Source organism: Euprymna scolopes, chromosome 7 (assembly GCF_053919585.1).
Source record: "Euprymna scolopes isolate OS-2025 chromosome 7, ASM5391958v1, whole genome shotgun sequence".
Classification (NCBI taxonomy): Eukaryota; Metazoa; Mollusca; class Cephalopoda; order Sepiida; family Sepiolidae; genus Euprymna; species Euprymna scolopes.
Window position 1 is genome coordinate 93,913,571 of NC_136488.1, and position 23,222 is coordinate 93,936,792.

General features: G+C 29.8%; 1 protein-coding gene across 9 annotated transcripts in view; it reads left to right on the plus strand.

Moving 5' to 3' along the window:
- LOC145279835 (calmodulin-regulated spectrin-associated protein 2-like) overlaps window positions 1–23,222 on the plus strand; it is a 273,839-nt gene that overhangs the window by 205,578 nt on the left and 45,039 nt on the right. For 6 of the 9 annotated variants that reach the window (XM_080131268.1, XM_080131271.1, XM_080131270.1 and 3 more), the window contains exons 13-15: window positions 6,310–7,355; window positions 9,324–9,451; window positions 16,783–17,069. In XM_080131268.1, the coding sequence (XP_079987394.1) occupies window positions 6,310–7,355; window positions 9,324–9,451; window positions 16,783–17,069 (1,461 nt within the window). Of the gene's footprint in view, window positions 1–6,309; window positions 7,356–9,323; window positions 9,452–16,782; window positions 17,070–22,755; window positions 22,858–23,222 lie in introns of all 9 variants that reach the window. The other 3 variants (XM_080131267.1, XM_080131269.1, XM_080131273.1) reach the window with 1 other exon arrangement.

Sequence of the window (23,222 nt, forward strand, 5' to 3'; positions counted from 1 at the left end):
AATAAAAGTAGTCAGAAACAGCATTAAGGCGGAGGCGATTTCAAAAGTTCAATAAATTTAACAATAGAAATAAACAATTACCAAAAATTTACTTATATAGAAATAAAGAGGTAAATTAAGACATTAAATAAGAATAAACATTAAAAGATAAGTATATAATTATATAGTAAAAAATAAATATAGAAATAAACCAATTTATTTAGATTTAAAAAATAACATTATTATTGTTAAAAATATTTTTAAAGTCTAAATAAATAGGAATAATTTGAGACAATTGAATATAAAAGGCTAAAAATTTAATCAAAGATTTAGTTATTTTTAAATTTCGTTTGGAAATAAGAATATTCTAGAAAGTGGAATAAAAATCAGTTAGCGATTAAAGCTGCAAAAAAAATGTTAAATTTTAAAGAGTTATTGAAGATAAAGAGAAAATAAAAAAAATTAATATCAAAAGATAAACAAAACATGTTATTCCCCTTGAAATTTTGATGTTATTGTATTTTTGTTGAATTAATCATGACGGACCTTTTTCTTTATTTTTTAATATATAAAATAACTCCTGAAATTGATTGTTATTAATTTCATGGTGCATGTTTAATTCATGGTTAAAATATTTGTTTTGACTTTTATCTTCAATGAAAGAAATTTTACGAAAAAATCAAATCGTTTTCAAAATTCCCTTAATTGTATTTCCACTTTTTTGCTGTATCAAATGTTTTTGCTACACAAAAACTTTCAAATATAATGCTATATTTCAAAACAACAATTCCATGGGAATTAGAATCGTACTTGGTATTGGAATCGTTAATCAACATTTTCCTGGAATCGGAAAAAATTTAGGAATCGTCCCAACACTAATTATTACTATTGATGGCATTAATTGTTTGAAAGGAGATATAGCTGGAAAATTTGTCAAGAACTTTTCTTTCTTTTTTTTTTATCTACTCATTTGTGACTTATTTGCATCAATAAAAATTCATGTGATAAGCTATAAACATATTTTAAGTTGTCATAAATATCTGTTTGGAGCAAAGTATCCATTTTCTTTATGAAAGAAGTAAGGTCCATAACATAAACAAAAACATATATGCATGACAACATAAGCTGTTTATATCACCTATTTAATATTTGAAAACAAATAAGTAATGCTTTTGCATCTATGTTAACGCACTATTTTTAATAGTATTTTCAAGTTAAATTCAATTTTTCTGATATTTTTTAGTAAATTTTTAAATGAAAGTACAGAAGATTTACAAAACACCCTCCCCATCCACATGTTAAGAATGAGTTTCTAAATAATGTAATAATTTAAATGCAGTAACATAGATGCACAAGTATCAAAAATTTTATGGAAGTTGGTCATAAATGAGTAGGTAAACCAAAATAAATTATTTTTAACTTAATATCAATAGTAATGGCTACCTAAACTGCACAAGAAGTTTTCTTTGAAATAGTTAAAATGTGTATTTGTAAAGTGCTGTTTAAAATCTATCAGGTTTTTAGTTATTTTTTCTCTTTATTTCTTTTATTTTAAATTTTGATTTAACTATAGTTTGTAATTGCAAATACAGTATTTTTTTATTTATTGATTTGTGTCAGCTTTGTAAATGCAATACTTATTCTGGCATATATGAATAACTAATATTGATTATTGAAATATTTGCTTCCAGCTCCAAGAATTGTATCAAGTTTCTGAATTTTTGAGATGAAGATTGATAATTCATGTTATTTGGATTATTCAAACTACTCTCCTCTTCAGTGTTGTTCGTACAATGTTTTGGTCAGTGTAACCTCTGACCTTCTTCAGGTATATCTTGCTGAAATTTAGAATCTGCACGAGAATCAGACAATGGTGTAGTGGATAAAGTATTGGTAAAATTCAGTTGTAAGTTATATTCTTCAGGAGGTTGACGGTTCAATCATCACAACTGTGAATTACTTGAGACTTCTATCCAGCCATGGCTCACAGAACGAGAGCATGCTGCACTTGTGGATTAAATAAAAGGTTCTATTTGAAATTTAGTGCTGATTCTAGAGTTCAACAGAAATATTTCCAGAATCTGACAAAATACACCTGAAGAAGGTTGGAGGTTATGCTGACCAAAACATGAATAACACTCAAGATGAGAATGGTCGTCTGAATAATATGAAGAAAATGCAAATGTTAAAATACAGTACATTATCAAAACTTTAATTTTCTGTATATTTTTCATGATTGTTTTTTTTATTATTTATTTTGTGCCAGAGATAAATGTAGTAAAATAGTTTACAAGTTTTTGTTTGTTTTTCATTTTTATTTGTTTTTTATATTTGTTTTTTATATTTGTTTTTTTATATTTGTTTTTTATATTTGTTTTTTATATTTGTTTTTTATATTTGTTTTTTATATTTGTTTTTTATATTTGTTTTTTATATTTGTTTTTTTATTTGTTAAAATACTGGCAATGTTTCTTGTCTAAGAAGCTTTAAAGTTATTCATAGTAAAATAATTTGTGTTGCGAAAAAAGATAAACTTTAGGTCAAGTGTAGAAAGATATAAATGCACCCATGTTCAGTCTGAATTATTGGAACTGAACAGAGGAGAAATAAAAAAATATTTGGTGTTAAAAAGCAAAGGCTGCTACTGCTGAGTTTCTAAATTCACAGTTTGTACACACACATACATATTAATGATCAATTAATTTATGCTTGTTTCATGTGTCGTATGCAGTTTCTGCCGATATTTTGCAACTAGCCCTGCTGACACTTCATTCAACATCTTATAACTTACACAGGTCCTGCATGGTCTACCAAGCTCCAGCCCTTGTCCTGTCACTGAATGGTTGCATCCTTGAACTTGTTTTACAAATGCTCCCATAGATGTATGCAGCAAAATTCTATCCCTTCACTGTGGCAGTTCTTTGATGCTGAAATACTTTCTATTCTATTAGTTTCTTTCCTTGGACCATTTTCCATTGTAATTCCTTCACTGCTACCAGTTTCCATGACTATAACAATATGCAGAAATTTAAATGTAACATGAACAAACATCTGTCTGCATAACCTCACTTAAGATACTACCCCCCCCCCCAATCCGACCTCTCTATTCAATTCTGTCTTGATGGGATTATACCTTGTTTATGGTGAAGAAATTATAAATTAAAATGTGCATAAGATAAATACATTTTGAAACAAACGTCAGCGTGCGTACATTGAATATATATATATATGTACAATCCAACAGAATAGGAGCAGTTATTTGGCGAATCAACGCTTTCTTGTTTGCTTCATTTGATTTTTGCACAGTTTTTTTTTTATAAAAATATTGTTTTTAAATATAAGAATATTCCTAAATTGATTTTTTTTTTTTTTTTTTTTTTTTTTTTTCAAAATGTTTATTTGCATTTATATTGTTTAAATATATTAATTTAGACATTTTTACAGAAATAATGTGATATTGAATCACGTGTAACAAATAAGATGGAAAAGAAAATGAATAAGTGTTAACATGGTTACAAAATTATGTGTTTGTTGCATATATTTTTCCTAATAAATGTTTATGTACATTTATTTGTAATGTTTAATTAGACTTATTTTCACAGAAATAATGAATATTAAAAAAAAATCAGTTTACAAATATTTTAATATTTTAAAACAATATTTTTTATCAAAAAAATTATGCAAAAAAGTGAAACAAAGTGTGGAATGTAATTAGGCAGGGTTATTTATTTTCTTTTGAGCATCTTTGCGTATAAAATATGAATTCTACTTTTCTAAAATCTACCACGCTGTGTTTATGAAAGTTTGTTTTTTTAAACAAGTTTTCTATTGTACATTCTTTAATCTTTATCCTCGAGTGGCCTCTTGGCATTGATAAGTGGGGATGCCTATGTTAAAAAAAAAGAAGTCTTTTTTATTTATTTCTATATTTACTTTTTTGATGCTAGTGCACTTACTGATGGCGCTATTTTTTAAATCGTATTTCCAAGTTTAATTAAAGTTTTGTGTTTTTTTATTCAATTGTAAGGTTAAAGTATAGAATAGGTACAAAACACCCTCCCCATGTTAAGAATGGCTTTTTAAATAACGTTATTTCAGCATGAATCAATAAGTGCACTAGTACCATTTTTTTTTTTTTTATACTTATGAGTAGAAAAATGGCATCTTGTAATTTTAAAATATATTGGAGTATTGTGGTCGTAAAGAGCTGAAAATAAATAAGAGAAGAAAGAGGTAGTTAAAGATTATGCATATACAAAGAGTAGATAAGTAATGTGTTGCCAGATAGAGCTTTTAGACTGGACTGGACATACCAACTCTCTTATCACCACTATTCATAGTGTCACAAAGCGTCACTAGTTATGCAATAGGGTAGATCATTATAACATTCTAGTAGTATTCTAAATACACTGGTTACAAAATTGAAACTTTTAGGTCAGAAAATATTTATCAAAATACCGTAAAATTATGATAATGCTTGAAAATGTAGTCAACTTTTATCTTTTCAATGCTTGTTATATGTATGCTTTTATTTTTTTTTATACTTTTTTTTTTTCTGATTAGTAGAAAAATATTTATTGTAACTTTTTTAAGTATGTTGTAATGTATAGTAATATTATACTAGTTAGAAAATTGAAAACTCTTTTAAATCTTAAATATTTTTTTAAAGATTTGGTTCTAATGGCGTCAAAGTTCCATAAGATTTAATTATGATGATTTGGAACAAATGGTTGGAATAATGTTTTCAATTTTTGCATTTTTTATTAACCAAATCTCTTTTTGATCAAAAATGTGCTGTGACACAAAAGAGGTTTTATATAAAAAGAAAAGGAATTTAATTTGATACCGAAGTATGCTCATGCTTTGTTTCCCCATTTTATTTATAATCAAATATTTTCAATTTTTTTAAAATTTTTATTTCTTGGAAATGAATCTCTTTAAAAGCCATTAAACATGAAAGATTGAGAAATTCTGAAATAAAAACATTTAATTTTGAGGATTTAGACTTATTTTCAGATTTTTTTTGTTTGTTTTTAATTTCCTTCATCATATTTGGTTTAACATGGATTTTTTTTAAATGCTGGTATGTGTTGGATGACTTAAGTTAGTTTGGAGGTGAATTTCTATCTCTAACCTTTTAAATCCATCCTTATCACTCTCTCCATTGTTTTCCTTAGCCAACTAACTGTCCAACCTCAACCGTTCTACATTTACTAACCCAAGAACTCTCCTCCATTTTTATTTTCAGTGGGGCCATACCAACAGTCTCCTGTTTTGCACACATCTTCCCATACTGTTTAATTTTTATCTTCCTCTGAAATCACAGATCTAAGCCTGTTTTTAAAACTCGCATTACACGCCCATTGTATCATTTTCATATTGTTTCTTTTGATGTAACACATGTCCTTAACCCTCACTTCTATACATCATTACACTGCATACACATGCCTAATAGATCAGGAATACAGATAAAATTCTCTTAAATATTATTTTAAATAGACCTCCCAAAATTGTCCTTAAATTCTTCTGCATTCATCCTCTTTATTAAATCTGTTTACATTCTATTAACTTAACTGGGTAATTTGTTCAAAATAAACATTTGATCAGGTAATTTGTTCAAAATAAACATTTGATCAGGTAATTTGTTCAAAATAAACATTTGATCAGGTAATTTGTTCAAAATAAACATTTGAGCAGGTAATTTGTTCAAAATAAACATTTGATCAGGTAATTTGTTCAAAATAAACATTTGAGCAGGTAATTTGTTCAAAATAAAGATTTGAGCAGGTAATTTGTTCAAAATAAACATTTGAGCAGGTAATTTGTTCAAAATAAAGATTTGAGCAGGTAATTTGTTCAAAATAAAGATTTGAGCAGGTAATTTGTTCAAAATAAAGATTTGAGCAGGTAATTTGTTCAAAATAAAGATTTGAGCAGGTAATTTGTTCAAAATAAAGATTTGAGCAGGTAATTTGTCCAAAATAAAGATTTGAGCAGGTAATTTGTCCAAAATAAAGATTTGAGCAGGTAATTTGTCCAAAATAAAGATTTGAGCAGGTAATTTGTCCAAAATAAAGATTTGAGCAGGTAATTTGTCCAAAATAAAGATTTGAGCAGGTAATTTGTCCAAAATAAAGATTTGAGCAGGTAATTTGTCCAAAATAAAGATTTGAGCAGGTAATTTGTCCAAAATAAACATTTGAGCAGGTAATTTGTCCAAAATAAACATCTTTTATCACCACATCTGTGTTGATGAATATTGTCATAATTTGTATTGACCATTATCTATTAATAACAAATTCGACCATTGCTTTGTATCTTGTTTTTCAGGTCAACAGTTTGTGTTGCATTCACCTACACCGCAAGCGCAGCCTTATATGTCTCCAGTTATGTCTCCTTATCCAACCCCACCCCCACATTCTGTTGGTCCACATCATACATATACCACCTCAATAGGACAGCCTATTCCAACGGCCACTCCTTTTAGTGGCCTTCCTGGCCACCCCAAACCAGATATTGCAGGTATACATCCAAGTATGGCTAATGCTGTGATAACTTCAGCAGCAGGGGGTATTTTTTCGCTTCATGGTACACATGGCAGGACTAGAGAAGAACCCCTACCTTCTGGATATGCCCCTCACCCCCATGCTGTCTCTTCGTCAGGCTATGTACCATATAGCAGCAGTAGTAACAATAGCAGCAGTCTTACTGCTGAACCAGACCGGCAGTCTCCAATAGGTAGTCCCAGAAATAAGAACATACGACCAACTCATACAGAATCTCCAAGTAGTAGCCCTCCTCGTCAGCCTCAGTTACATGGTAGCCCGCCACGTCAACCTACGCCACATGGTAGCCCGCCTCGTCAGTATCCACCACATAGTAGCCCGCCGCGACAAATTCAACAACATGGTAGCCCGCCTCGTCAATCACTGCCATATGGTAGTCCACCTCGTCAACCTCTACCGTATGGTAGCCCACCCCGTCAACAGCCTTCACCACATATGAGTCCACAACATCAACCCAGTAAATTAGTTTCTACACCAAAGCCATGTGCAATTGAAGAGGCTGTACCTGAATCAGATGAAAGTACTGAAATTGCTGACGACCAAACTTCAACAGCTGGAAACGAAGGTTTCTTTGTGTCGTTTGGGAACGATACACCACGTCGCCCTAAACCGAAGCTTATACCCAAACGAGAGAAGAAAGAGGAAAAGAAGGAGGAAAAGATATCCTCTTCACCTGTCACAAAAGAAGAAACTGTAGTCCATTCGCAAAAGAAACCACAACCGGATTTGTTTGATCCAGCTCTTTATCTTCCCAATGAAGAAATACCTGCGATTCCTCCTGTCGGATTTGTCGTTAAAGAATCTGTAGAGGTCAGTCTTTAATTTTTACTTTTCACTTCATTTATAAGAGTTTCTTATTTATATATCTTTATCTCTGTAAGTGAATATATGTGTGTGTGTGTGTGTTTACTCTTTCTTCTAATATTATTGATATACAGAGCGTAAGTTATATTTTTCCTTGCAATTTTCAGTTGCTAATTTTATGCATATTTTTCATTTTCATTGTTCTTGTCTTCATAAAAACTTGCATATCCATTCTTTTGCTTTTGATTTTTTTTTTTTTTTTTTTTTTTTCTGCAATATAATTTATTAATTTGGAATCTCCATATTTTTAAAGGAGACCATTCTTAGAATTCACACTGGTAGGACAAATAAGATTTAAAAAAATTTTTTCAGCATCAGCGGGAGAAAGGTCAGAAAGAAATTGAAAGATTCAGGATGTAACTGTTAAGACTGATGTTCAGTTGAGGTGCCACCCCACTTTCTTGAGGCCCTTAGGCTGAACACCAGTGGCTACATCCGTATTCCTTAGGAGTGAAATCCTGGAATAACCCGGTAGCTTCAGGTAGATCGTACATTTAGTAGCAAGACTAAGCACCCTTCCATACCAGCTACGTGCAGAACTGGTTATCAGATCTTTGTCAACCACACTTCATCAGACCTTTCAATTCCCCTGATTGCAACGCTCTTGATATTTGTATAGAGCATGCTGAAACGAGACATCAATAGATTCAGCTGTAACACAAAGGATCATTAGATCCTTTGAGGTAGTGGTTAAGGCTTATAGCCAGTTCTCGGGCTATTATAAAAGTCGAAGTTTTTTTTTTTTTTTTCTTTCTTTTAAGGGAAATCAATAGAACAAATCATGAAGACAAACCTAAGTTTTAAGAAATCTCAAATGAAATTATTTTTTCTGTAATCAATAATCCTGCGACCAAATATCCAAAATTTTATTTTTTTAAATTCTGTTACTTGCAGATTTGCAGTCATTTATCCCCTTTTAAGGTTTAACCCATACCTATCAGGGCTCTATGGGCAAATTTATCTTTAGTTGACCTTTGACAACTAAATATTTTCGCTTACTAGCCAAGTAGAAAACCCACATGATTTTTAGAATATGACTTCGTTCTGTGACGAGTAAGTGCATTAAAGATTTTTCTGTATATTTTAAATAAGTGTAATTCTAAATATACAACAAATTTTATGTTGATACTTGAAAGTATAAATATTTTCTTCAGATGTCTTTTTAAACAGCCTTCATAAAAAATATTGTTCTATTAAACTTTTGTTGTTTAAATAATTTAACTTTGTCCATTTTATATTAAAAAAAAAAAATAAGTTGAAAAGATATTTTTCATTCAGTAGGTGAGCCTTGGAAGATTGTCAGTGAAAGAAATACAATCGTCAAAAGATAAGCGTTTCATTATTTCTAGTCGCCATTTAGAAAAATCACTTGCAAATGCGACTGTTTCACTCACAATGTAGAGCCCTGAATATATCAATTAGATATTTATTATCAATGTGGATGATTAACAATTATTGACTTGAAACTTGTGGCTTTGAAAAGGGACATTTTATTCACTATTATTATTGGTGAAATAAATTTTTAATATTATTTATGAAATAATTATCAACTTAAATTTGAATAACTTTTTAATTAAGACAACCTAACAGGATTCACTTATTTTAGCAGTTGATACAGTATTAAAAAAGGGGGGAAGTATTGGAAATTAATACTTCCTCTTTTTTTTTTTTTTTTTCCAATTTCATTGAGTGAACATACACCCCCCCTGCTCCCAAGGTTGAGAAAAATTTGTTATGATTTCAGAATTTTATATCCATTTGCCTCTAATCACTGAATATATATGTTATAGAAATGTTGACAATTAGGAAATTCAAGTTTCTATAAGGGTTAAATTTTTCTAGAAATTTAATTACACTATTTTTGTGTTCAAGTTTCAATTGTGATAAATATTTATTTGGAATTATTTAAAACAGATATCTGAAGATGAAATAACTGCTCGAAAGAACCGAATGTTGAAGTTGCAAGAAAAGCGAAGAGAAGAACAAGAGCGGAGAAGGAAAGAAAAGGAAGAGGCATGCGCTAAAAAAAGAGAACAGGAATTGTGAGTTGACTTTTTTTCAGAAAGTTTTAATAAATTGTTTTACAACATGATTTATTTATTGGTAGTGTTTCTAGAATTCTGTTACGTTGCGCAAGGACCCCAGGTTGGGAACGGTCGTAGTAAGTTCCCCGCTGCAACAAAACCTAGCAGCCGACTTTTACTGATCGTCTAGTTTGTTTAGGACTTTGGTTGTCATGGCAACTGCTAAAACAGCAGAGTTATTTCCCCCTTGACCGTGCATTTTTTTTCTTACTCGCTCGTCAACTGTCAACCGCTTGTCATAATACCGTTGTCGGCTGAAACAAAATTAACATGCACACAACAATCAGACGTAACTCAGCACACCAATCAAGACGTAAGACACGATGGCTTTTTGTATAAAAATATATTTTGGTATAGAAATATTTTTCTCATTCTGTACATAAATGATTTTCAACAGTTCACAGTTTAACGGTGCGGCTTGCTTCTCTGTCATTCAGTGATGGAGGGGGGGGGAAGAGACGTTATGCACTCGACAAACGCACTTCTTCTGTGGTCCTCAGACCAGCTCCTTCTGCAGGACTCCAAAAATCACGTCATTATATTACCATAATTTTTGTTCGGTATTTTTCCATTCCATTGGTCGATCAACTCTGTTATCGATAATGGATCACGCATTTCCCGGTCACGTTTTAAGTTTTGTTGACAATGCATTGGCTGCATCTGACCCAGAGACTCGGTAACCCATTTCTCTTCAGCTGACCGACCATTGAATTTGTTTATACACGTGCGTCGTCACCTCGTGCTATCTTCACATGACATTCCGATCCTCCATTATAGTGCAAGGAATGTCACGTTTCAGCCAAAAATGCGTCTCCCCACAAACCTTCACTTTTGTAAACAAAAAAATCATCATCCGATTTCTCTGTTTACGACGTAATTATTTTTGCCGCTTCGACTGGTGGACAATCAATATTCGATGCCCACCTTTCAAATCTTTTATTTTTTTTAAAGAAGTTTTTTTATTTTCACAGTTATGTATCGGATTGTCCCATCCATCCATTACATAACAATTCCAGTCAACAATGATCCAGCATACGGTTGTTTGAGAGACTATTTAGAATTATCATTATTTTTTACTTTTGCATATTCACATTTGTTTGTCTCATCAGAGCCTTTCACTAAGGTCAAAAAGAAGTGTTCAGTGAGAGCATCATCTATATATTAGTGTTGAGACGATTAATCGGAATCAGAAAAATCGGAACTTTGGAAGTACCGAAATCTGAATCAGAAAAAAAAGAAGCCTAATTTCCAATTCCAAAAGATGTTTTGCATACTTTTATAAACTTTATTTTCCATTGCTTGTACTATTGATAAATACTTACTGTTTTTAAACTATTAGTTAGGCTAAAATCTATAGATCATAATAGCATAAAAATATGATGTAAATTTCTTTTATTTTTGTAAAATAAACAAAACAATGACTGAAACTTTACATTAATTTGCTAGGTATACTTTAGATGAATGCAGTTTATTTACAAGGTTAAAAAATAAAAAATGTTTTAAAAGTTCTGGATAATTAAATCAAAAGTAGAATTTTTTTTTTTTTAATCTATTTATTTTATGCTTTCAGCTTTTGTCCAGTTGGGTTTTGTCTGGTAAACTTTTGTCCAGTACATCATCTAGCATTTGCAAATATTACAAAGCGTATGAGAAAAGATTGACTTTGAATTAAATGAGATATAAATCAATTTGTGAATTTTCACACTTTCATGTAGGATTACATTTAGCATCAATTCTTTGATTCTGTCTGTATTACTTACTTAGACTTCTATAGCAGGTAAGAAGAATGAGAAACTAAGGCAGTCAAATAATCTATTGGTTTCAACCTGATGCCAGATCCACCTCATCAGATGTCTGTATACAGATTGTAAAACAAAATTAAGATTGTTTGGGATGGATGTAGAAAGATATTGAGATTACTAATAAAAAATGATTCTTGGTTTATTGAAATTTTTGAGTAGATTATTTGTCACAAAACTGTTCCAATAACTAGACACACTTGAAAGACTGAAATCACTGAGAACAAAAATTTTGTTATCTCTATCAAACAAAATCTCGTTTAAGCGTATTAATCTACAAATTTGACATTACTATAATAGTGGTATTTCTATTATTTGTTTCTTTTTACATTAAAACAAATCAATCTACTACATATTTGTCATATTGACAGTAGCAATAACCAACCAAATCTTTATACTATTATAGAAAAGTCACTTTGTGTGTGTGTGTGTGTGTGTGTGTGTGAGAGAGAGAGTTCCATCCTCATAGGTTCCCAATTGGCTGAACTTATCTTTTGCAAATTTCACACAAAGCTAATTTAGGTCTGGTAATGTTCTTGGATATGTTTTGTACAGAAATTCATTTGATAAGTATCAAAAATCAAAATCTGACCTTAAAATATTTTTTCTTATAGATCAAGAGAGATAAAATCTTAAATGATTTCTTTAAAAAAAAATAATAATAATAATAAAAAATTGATATCTGGAGATATAGCTCAATCGTAGAGCATTTGATTATAGATCCAATGATTCCCTGTTCAAGCCTAGGTATACCTTGCCATGTTATTTTAATTTTTTCTTATAGTTCAATTTATAAGAGGTACCATTTAAAATAGCTGCAAATCATTTCTTTGTTTGCATATTTTAAAACTAAACATTAATCAGAAGTGATTTTTAAAACTAAACATTAATCAGAAGTGATTTTTCTAGAGCATTCTTTGTCAAGCATAAATATCATCTGGTGTGATATTGTAAACAGATAGAATTTGATCGACATTAATTTTATTTATTTCATTTAGATTTTTTTTTTTTTTTTTTCTCTCGAATTAGTCCACCGGACAAATCATTCATTGCAGTATATAATATTTAATAAAGGATTGATTCTATAATAATAAATAGGCAATTTGCATAAATTAAAATGTCATGTTTAACCGTAATGTATGACTGGGCAATGCAAGATATCCAGGATCATCTTTTCCTGAACTTACTATGTTAAAGAGAGTGTCGAGCACCCTTTTGAATTTTCCAATACATCGGTAAACACTGTATGCTTTTCGAGCTGAATAAACATGTTACATTGAATAAAAACATGAAAAATATATCCAGTTTGGTAGAAAAGTAACTTATCTTGCCTTTGATAACATTTATTTGTTATATATTTGTTTTTTTGACAACTTTTTCGAATCTATGTGTACAGTAATACAAACCCAATTATTGAAATAAAAATAACAAAATTTTAAACATCATAAAAAAGGTATCCAATACATAATATTCCCAAAATAGTTTTAAAAGATTTTAAAGTGTTTTCAATAATTTTTTTTTAAATAACACAAGTGTTTTCAATAATACTTAATTAAAATAAGACCTGAAAAATTTTTTCAATAATTATTAAATAAAAACAGAATGATTGGTAAAAAGCAATAAAAAAAGTACATGCGCAGGGGCGATATAGGGATGAAAGGAAAAAAGTAAAGGGGCTGATTTGCTTTGTCACTGCTTATGGTAGTGTTATGCCGGAAGTTAGGAAGTATGTTAGCTGACTATAACTCTCATATATATATATATATATATATATATATATATTAAACATTTTTTTTTTTTTAATCAATAATAAATCTAACTTGAAAGTCAAACTTCTAGTGGTTTACTGTCTCTGACAGTATTCCATAATATATTTGGAGGAAAGTCCTTGTTTCAAATCTCCTGAAGACTGTGTGGACTGGGAATTGTGACTGGGAGATATGTCGCAGTGGAGATCTCAGCAATAAATAAAGTTATTTATTTAATCATATTATTTTGCTGGAGGTTCACTGTATATTTGCATGCTGTGTGTGTTTATTTTTTTTAAATGTCAATATTACCTATTTTATTTAATTAATTTCTATTATGCTAATTAGCGAGTGGTTTATTTATTTCTGCCTCTTAGATAAAACCTGACAAGAACACTGCTACATAGCGACACATCAAATTTAATATTACAACCTGTTAAAACCAAATTAACATGAAATGATTTAAAAGGAAGTATTCAAATAAAACTACTGAAAAAAAAAAAAAATTAATATTTATGAAAAATATATAGAACCATTTCTTATTTAATGTAGTGTTTTTTAGTTTCATTTTCTGCTAAACTTCTGTTCTTGTCGGGTTTTATATAATAAGCAGAAATAAATAAACCACTATCTAATTAGCATAATAGGAGAAAAAAAACATAACAAAATATGTAATATTGACTAATAAAAAAAAAATGAATATACACAGCATGTAAATTCAGTTAACCACTTGCAAAAAAATGAATAAATAACTTTATTCTATTTACTGCCGAGATATTTATGCACAGAAGTTTGACTTTTCAAGTAAGATACATTATTGATAAAAAAGTTTAATTATATATATATATCCCTTGTTTTTGTCTTCCTTCTTGAATACTTGACAACTTTCCATAGTTTTCTAACCCTTCCCTAAATACATACCTCGCACAATGCTTCAAGCAAATTACATTTCATTGTTATATATGTATGTACTAGCCTGGGTACCCGGCATTGCCCGGATGTTTGGAGGCGTGTGTTGAAAAAAAAAAAAAAAAAAGTGGTAGTAGGCAGGCAGGCTCGAATCCGTACTGCGAAGGAGTAAAATAATGTGAAAAAAAAATGTGACGTCGTTGCCGTTTTGTCCATCAAACGGGAAGTGGCGAAGGCTAGTCAATCGAAAAGAGGGGATGACTTTCAAAAATATTAGCAAAAAGAGCCCCCCCCCCTCCTTGTAGAAAAGTATCTAGTTGAGGATGAAGAATGTTTTTAGCCAATTTTTCTATATTTGTTGTCTGAAGGGTCGAGCTTCAAAACAATCTCATAAAAATTTGTTGCCTCTGTCAAAAGTTTTAGGCATACATAGATTTAAACAGACAGGTGAGATTTATATAATAGAAAATTTTTTTTTTTTATTAATAATCAGCTGTATCTGTTCGTCTGTTTTACTTTCACTCATTTCTAATACATACAAATAAAATCGGCTATTCTGGTCATTTATGCACTAATACTATAAAAAAATATGAACTATTTAATCTCCAAAGGCATAATGGTAATGCACGTTCAATTTTAAATATACAATGGATTGTTTCCAATAGATGTGCTGGGTTTCACTATTAAATAGCTAAGAAAAAGTGTTAATTATGCAAATCGGGATTTTTCTTTTTCTGCATTTATTCTGCAAAGTGAGGATCTATGCTGAATTTCTTTCTCTATGGTCAAGACTTTGATTAGCATGAAGTCCAACTTTGAGAATTTTGTGTAGAATATCCAATCACCTATTTTCATGGGGCCTCCATCTTGTTTTTGCAACGATGTCGTTTGCATGCAATATATGTCCATACTAGTGCAGATGATTTTTTTTCTTGGTTTTGCCCGAGATCAGTGTAACATCATTATGGTGATAGATTGCAATTTCAGATGAATGCGCAATCCCTAACCACTTCTCTAGTTGGCATTGCTGGATTCCAGTGGCAAGATGTCCAAGACTGACAACTGAAATACAGGGTACAGCATCTGATATTCCCAAGTGGTCACCCATTTTAGTATTAACCAGGCTCAATGATGCTTAACTTCAGTGATATAACAGAAACTTGTGTGCAAATGTAATTATGCCATATACAACATTTCATTTACAGTAATCTAGTAAGATCAGAAGCTCAATACATTTTGATCCCCTATAAGCGATAATCTATTTTATTTGTCAGCAGCTAGCACTTCGAACCATACAAAATGAGTTGCACGACAAATGTTCAGTTTTATTCAAATTATTGCAATTTAAGTATATTATATTTACAAGAACTGAAAAGTCTTTATTACATATGTGTGGAATGTTTATATGTGCTGTTTTTTTGTTTTTTTTACATACTTTTTGCTTCTTTTTATTGGTGCAGTTTCGTCTAGCGGTTGCTATAGAAATAAGCTTTTCATGAAGAAAAGACACAAGGAGACATTCACTGAGTTTTCATAAATGGTTTTATTTGGAGAGAATTCAGGAAACTATGTTCCCTTAGCTGATTATTTACTTTCAAACTTAACTGCAATGAGTGACCTGCACATTGAAGTAATAATCGACTTAGATTATTCCATGGAGGGACTTATTTGAAAACTTTTGTTTCTCTTGGCTTTGTCATCATTCCATTTTGTTTTGTCTACTGTTTGACCTACTCTCTCCTGTCTTCACTTTATATCACCAGTCTTAGGAAAAGGTTCTGTTTGCAAGTTAAGGTTATCCTGACATACACTAATTGTGACCCTTGCCAAAATTCACACTAGGTAACTTAATCGCCACCAATGTAGGGTCTCTAATATGTATCAAGTGAATATTTAGTACACACTAAAACTTTGTCTTTAGTTGTTTAACATGTCTCTTTCCACACCAGACCTGGGTTGCACAGTGACCATGCCTGCACAAATTAACTTTGTGAAACTATCATTTACATTGGTTTCGATTTGCCATTGCTTGAGATCCTTTTTGACTGTCATTTTAGACCTTTGTTGGATTTATGTTTTTCCTCATTCTCAAACAAGATATGTTGTCACTGAAGCATAAAAGGTTACAGAGATAGGGCCAAATATTTAGGGGACAACTTAGGCAGATAGTTAAATTATAGCTGAGGAAACTAAGGGACTTTCCCAAGGCAAGTGGTTGGAGGAAAAAAGCTGTTCATCCATTTTATCATCTTACTTAATTCGATAAAATGGATGATCAATAGCTTTTAGAGTAGAAAATCTTCCAAATATAGAGAGCTCTACAGTGAAGGAGTTGGATTTGACAGTAAGTCAGATATTTGTTGAGGAAAGCGCAAAGGAATTAGTAATCAACAGAGTATAACAATTGCTGACCAAAGGAAGAATTTATTGGGCGTCTATAAGCAGTATGGTGATGTATGGAATTGAAACCTAGCCAGTTGAAATTCCCTCCTTACTTAGATGAGGATTGATTATGCATATTCTTCCGACTACTGTTCTCATCTTGAGTGTTATTTTCACAATATTTTGGTCGATGTACCCTCCACCTTTCTTCAGGTCTATCCTGTCAAACTAGTTTGACAAAGATTCTAGGGTTCAATAGGAAGATTCAAGAATTTGCAAAGATACACCTGAAGGTCCAAGGTTACATCAACCAAAATGTGAAAATTACATTAGTCTGAATAATATAAATAACATTTTTATAACGCATTATGGATTCTAGCACTATTAATTTACTTTGGAACATTTTTTTTTATTTTAGTGAATTTGAATTGTTTTATCCTTTTTGTTTTAGATTAAAAAAAGAAGACATAGAGCGTAGGAAGGCACAAGAAAAGGCTCGACGGGAATTCATTCTTCAACAGTACAAAGAGCGAAAAAGGAAAGAGGAAGATGAAGATAAAAATGGTCCTTCAGAACGGTACGAGCGACCAAGCAGACCTCAAAAACCGCGTCCTAAAAGTATGATAGTGCGTTCCAGCAAACCTCCAGAGGCTTGTGACGATGAAGCTGGCAGTATCCATTCAACAAGTTCACAGGAGGATCTTGCTGGGAGAGGCTATAGCAGTCCTACAAGTAACTGTAAGTTCAGAGCGTCATCTTTTCTTTTGTATTTCTAGCTATTTTTGTTTTCATTATAATTATAAACTTTTACATCCTACAAGCATTTATTCAAAAAAATTTAACTTTTCTAGTGACCCAAATACCTTTTCTTTTTTTTTTTTTTTAACTCTTTCATTATAATAAAAACCAATGTGTATTTTTTTTTTTGTGTGTGTAAATACAAATATGTATCTTTTGTCAGAAATGTGAAAAAAAAATTCCTTTGTATGACTATTCATATAAGATGTTGGAATCTGAAGTTGAAAGAAATAAGCAAGAAAACTGGGGGGAAGTAAAAACAAAGAATAATCTATACAATGTACATACCTGTGACAAAATGAAAATTCAGTTTTATTTTCAAGAAAATCAAATTTTGAATAACAGAACGTCTTTTTTGTCAGTCATTTTGAACATAATCTTATAACTCGATAATTCAAACTTGCGAGATTTATGTTGTAATGCCTATGAATTCCCATTAATCACTTGAAAATTTTCTTTATAAAAAAAAACTTCTTTGATAAATTTATGTAATTTCTGGAATATATTTTCATTTTGTCACAGGGATGTACATCATGTAATTTTTTAAATTTATTTTTGTTTTTAATACAGGGAGAATTCTGGACAAGAACCGAATGATTTTTTTTTTTTTTTTCTTACAACTAATGCATATTTTCATAGGCGCTAAATTAAATAGATTCTCAAAATCTGGACAGATGGGAGATGTAATAACTCCGCAAAATTAATGGGTTTTTAAAAACCCATAACTTTAGTAATTTAAGTTTTATTTAAAAAATTATTATTCCATTGTCTTTGATATGACAAATTTTGGAGCCTGATGTCTTGCACCTTTTAAAATCTGTGATGAAGGAAGCATGAACTCCAACTAACATTCTCCCAATGTTAATGAGATTTAAACCCTGAGTACAAGATGCAGAATTTTATAGATTGCATAAAGTTGTGATGATATTTATGAGCTTAACTCCACAAAATTGAATATTTTTGAGACCGTAAGTTCAATTGTGTAATCTCTACTTGCACAAACTTTTTTTCATATCAATGTTTTTGACTGCTTTTAAATACTTTTTATCTGCTGCACTTAGAGTTTCCAAGCATCCTCCATTATTTTAAACTTATCGTAGGTCAGATATTCCAATTAATGTTAAATGAATAAAAAATATATTTTAAATTTATTACAATACAATATTGTGCTGGCAGAAATCTCCATCATAGAGAAGGGTGTCTTAATGCTACTGTGTTTCATTGGTCAAGCTAGCAGAACAGTGCAACAAGTATTATGAAACATAACTGTTTGAATGCATACCAATTGCGATATGCCAAAACAATTATACGTTATTGCTATTCACTCTCTGACACATGCAGGTTTGTAAAAATTGGGATATGCACAAAATTTTGAAAAAAAATATTTTTCAATAAAATATAAAAAAACAAAATCGGGTAAAAATATTTAATACTTGTCTACAATTTTGAAAGAATAATTGTAATTTAAATGCTTTTGTTTTTGTTGAAAACTTATTTCTCTATAGACTATATATTCTACTAATCATTTGATTGTTTACTAATATTAAATGATCCATTCTATATTTGCCTTGCAAGATCATTTTTTTTCTATTTGATCTGATGCTTTGGGCTTGAGTTATTCATTTTTAACTCCTTTCAAACAAGACGAAAATTTTCTATTTTTTCTTGATTAAAGGCTTTGCTTTCAATATTTGAACATTTTTTAAAAATTTTACTAAAAGAATTTTTAAAATTTTTTTAAAGTTTATACTTTTAAATTGTTGGTTTTTATTCAAAAATCCTCCTATATTAAAAAAGCAAAAATAAAGAAAAACATGTATGATGTACATACCTGCGATGAAACGAAAATATATCTAAAGATCACATAAATTTAAATAAGAAAATAAAATTTTATGAATCAAGAAAAACAATGGAGATAATTCAAACTAGCAAGATTTATGTTGTAATGTCTATGAATTTTCATTAATTGCTTAAAAATTTTTTTTTTTTTTTTTTTTTTTAATATAGGGGGAATTCTGGACAAAACCAAATTGTTTTTTTTTATTTTTTAACTAATTTTTTTATTATAAAATTAGCTAATTATTTCTTCTAAAGCTTTTCTTTCAGGAACTTCATTCGACTACTTAACAAAATGAATTTGCTATTTTCAAAATACCATTGGTTGAACAACTGCATTGATAAAAACAATGCATAATATTATTTACATGCATATCCTTTGTATTTGGGATAAAAATCATATTGGTAATGTTTCTACCTCCAAAATATTGTTTTTGCTCAATTCCTACAGAGTTCCCACTATTTTAAAATGATCACATTGACATTGTTTGCCAATTCTAACACTTATTTATGATCATTTGTGATTGTTACCAATCCGGCATTGCCTGGGATCTATTATGTTCAAATTTGTTTGATAAGTATTTCTATTTTATAACCACATATCTTTTGCCAGCTTTAGTATTTAGCATTAAAAAAAACAAAAAAAAAGCTTTATTTTACTAAAAGAATAAAAATTATTCCCCATAGCTTTTTTTTTTGTTTTGTAGACTAATTAAGAATGTCTCCATATTATCAAACCATTGAATCAAATTTTTTTTATTTTTTTATTTTTATTTATTTATTTTTTAATTGTAATACAGTATATTAGTTTATTGCTGATAACATATGATAACAAATGAAAATTTGCTGGTCAGAATCAAAGTTTAATTTGTTGGCTTAAATGCTAAATCCAACTTTTAAAATCTGATCAACATAATTTTATACATTAGATATTGAACAGTGGGTGGGTGGGGGTTCGCTTAACTGTCTTCGCAGGTGAGAAGCACAACCGTAACCATATTCAGAGATACATGAGATACATACAAGTAGCCGCAAGTGAGTAATATTCCACCCCATTTGAAATGAGTGGTGTTTTGAGGTACATACATGGATGATGTAGGTTATGGTAATTATTGGATTTTCTCTAGGCTCCTGAGGAAATAAGTATCAAAATGTGTCATCAACTGCATTCACCAGTAAAGGAAGATGACAAATAACAAGAGAAAAAGATGACAACATAACAATTAAGTTAGATATTTATTTATTAATATAGATACATCGCAATATTGTTCAAGGTAACCATATTGGAAAAGTAAGCCATGTTTATTTTCAGATCTTTGTTTATTTTTATAATCTAATTCATCCGTTTTTTTTTTTTGTTTTTTTGTTTTTTGGGTGGGGGGTTCTTAATAGCGCATTAACCCTTTTAAAGTTATTAAATACTGAAAAGCAATTAACTTATTATAAATGATTCTTTGTATACAGTTCATTGAACAAAAGTTATTCTACCATTGTTGGGAAAGAAATGTTGATTCAATACCTTTCACTATAGTATTAGAACACAATGGATCTGGTAGGATTTTAACTCTGGCTTGTTGGAATTGAGCAAGCAATCATATCCCACTCTTGCCTATAAAAAAAATTATTTTAAATGTAGGTATAAAGCCACATCTAACTTTTTGGAATGGTTTCTGTAGGTCTAAGTTTTATTTTGTAACCTTTTCTATAACTGTTAGAACCTTTTCACATCAAAAAATATTCTTTGGGAGATCATATTTTTTTACTTATTTATTTTTAAATAAACTTCTGGAAGTTATTTACATAATAACTCAATTTGCCCAGGTTAAGGATTTAGAGAAAAATAATTAAGAATGCAGTTGTTTACAATTATTTTAAACAGGAGTTTTAAACATTCGTTTTAGTTTATTCCTTATTTTCTTTTTTCAATAAGCATTGATTAATAGTTAAAAAGAAATCAAAGTGTATTTATCAATGTTACATGTAGGTTAGAAACATGCACACTATCTTGCCTGATAATCATCTTAAAGAAATTAAATGGAGAAAATAAACATTAATAAAGTTATCTTGTAAATTAGTAACTCCTTCAGGTGAGTTGAAAATCATCTATAACTTTTATGGCCTGAAACTGTATACTGTGAATGATTTATTGATACAAATATTTTAACTCCTTAACTTAAACACTTTTTTACCTATAATTACAAAAAGGTTTGATATGTTATAAAAGCAAATACAGAATAAGATAATAAAATATTCTATTTTAAGATTTAAGACATAACAGGACTCTTAAGCACTAGAACTGTGTACGAGTGTAATTTGCTTTGTGCGGTCATTTGTTTTTAAAGAGTCACTATTTTACAAGTATACTTGAAGATGCACACTTTGTAATGGCCATGTATGAAAATAATTTTTCTTGAAGGTTGATATTTTTTTTCATCCTTCTGAGGTATTTTTGTTTTTAAAATTTGAATATTAATCAAATTATTTGAAAAGAATTTGTCTGAATTGGTATGAAGCCATTTGATCTTGACTATCACTTTTCATTTGTTTTAACATTGATTTGATGAGTGAAGATTTCATATTCTAAAATTATAGATTTTGATAATGCTTTTGTGAAGAGGTTTGTCCCTCCTTCTTCACTACCTGGTTCGTATAGTTCTTCAGAATAGTACCCAAGTGTGTTTGTGTAATGCAAAACTCTTCATGAAAATAAATCATTTTTTGACTACTGATATTTTTTTATATAAATAACAAGATTTTCCAGTTATCGCTTGTGTTGATGCAGTGGATAACAGCTCAGACTAGCAAAAAAAAAAAAACAATGAGGTTTCAATCTCGGTCTGAATCACTTGTATGTCTAGCCACACTGAAGAACAAATCAGCAAAACGATTTTTATTGATGATTAATATCTAAATGAATAAATTCAAAAGTTCTATTTTTTAAAACCGTTTATAATAAATTAATATTTGGTATTTGTAGTTTTATTGTCTTTTTCTATATGCAACTTTTTTGTTGGCAAAGTAATTAAAGTGATTGAATAAAAGAAAGGATAAATTACCAAAACCATTCTTAAAAATGAAACCTATTAATTTTTAAAATAATAGATTTGTATAAAAGATAGCCAATGTAAGTTATACGTTTAAAATAAATACTTAGAGCTAGATTAATGGCCACCAGAAGGCTGTTACTTTTTTTTTTTTTTTTGCTTATATATATATATATATATATATATATATATATATATATATAATATATATATATATATAAGCAATCTAATTTTTTTGATGTTAATTCCAAGGGGAATGACTCCCTAGAAAAGAAAATTGTTCATCCAATCTCATATTAAAGTCAAATCTGGTTGCTGTGTATCATGTGGTTGAAAAGGTGTTAATCACATCTTTTATTCAACCACATGACACATCAACCAAATTTGACACCAATACAATCGTCAACGAGATCAGAGGTAGTTTTCTGTCCATTTTTACATTAAAAAAAAAAAAATTATACAGCATTCAGTTTTCTAAAGTTTTCAAATTTAACCATATAAATGTTTAATTTGAACAAGTTGTCACATAGGCATAACTTAAAAATTGTCCTTTACAAATTTGTTTCAACACAGCCACTCATTATTGTAATTCTGATGTATAGTAGTTTCCTCAAATTTTCCCCTGTGATAAACATGTTCTACATAAAAATTCTTTTTAAATAGAGTGGCAACTCTGTAGACATAAAGTTTTCAGATGACATATCTAGAATAAATTATTTTCATTTTTTTTTCTTCTAATTTTAAAGCAAAGGCCAACGAATTACTATCTTCTAGTTGGCCTAAGCCTGGAGCCTCCCAGCTGGAAATTATCAAACTTGGTTTGCAACACGGTTTTTGTTGCTGCAAAGGTATATTCAGAATCTACCAGGGGTGTTCAACAATTGTTTTTATTTATTTATTTTTTGACTGAAGATAAAAGGTTTATTAAGTTTTAACATAGTTTTTATTTTTACTATTTTTTAATGTAAACAGTATAAATAATATAGTATAAATAATTATACTTTAATAGATTTATAATGAGTACTGTTCTAACAAATACGACTTCATAACTAACAAAGATAGCTAAGATTGTTAGATATGATGAAATTACAGTGCTTAGGTGCACTACAACTTGCCATATGTGTATGTATACTACACTGGATAATGAATAGTAGATAAATATGTGTATGCATGTATATGGAAGGAGAACAGTAGGTATAGTTTCGGCAATTTC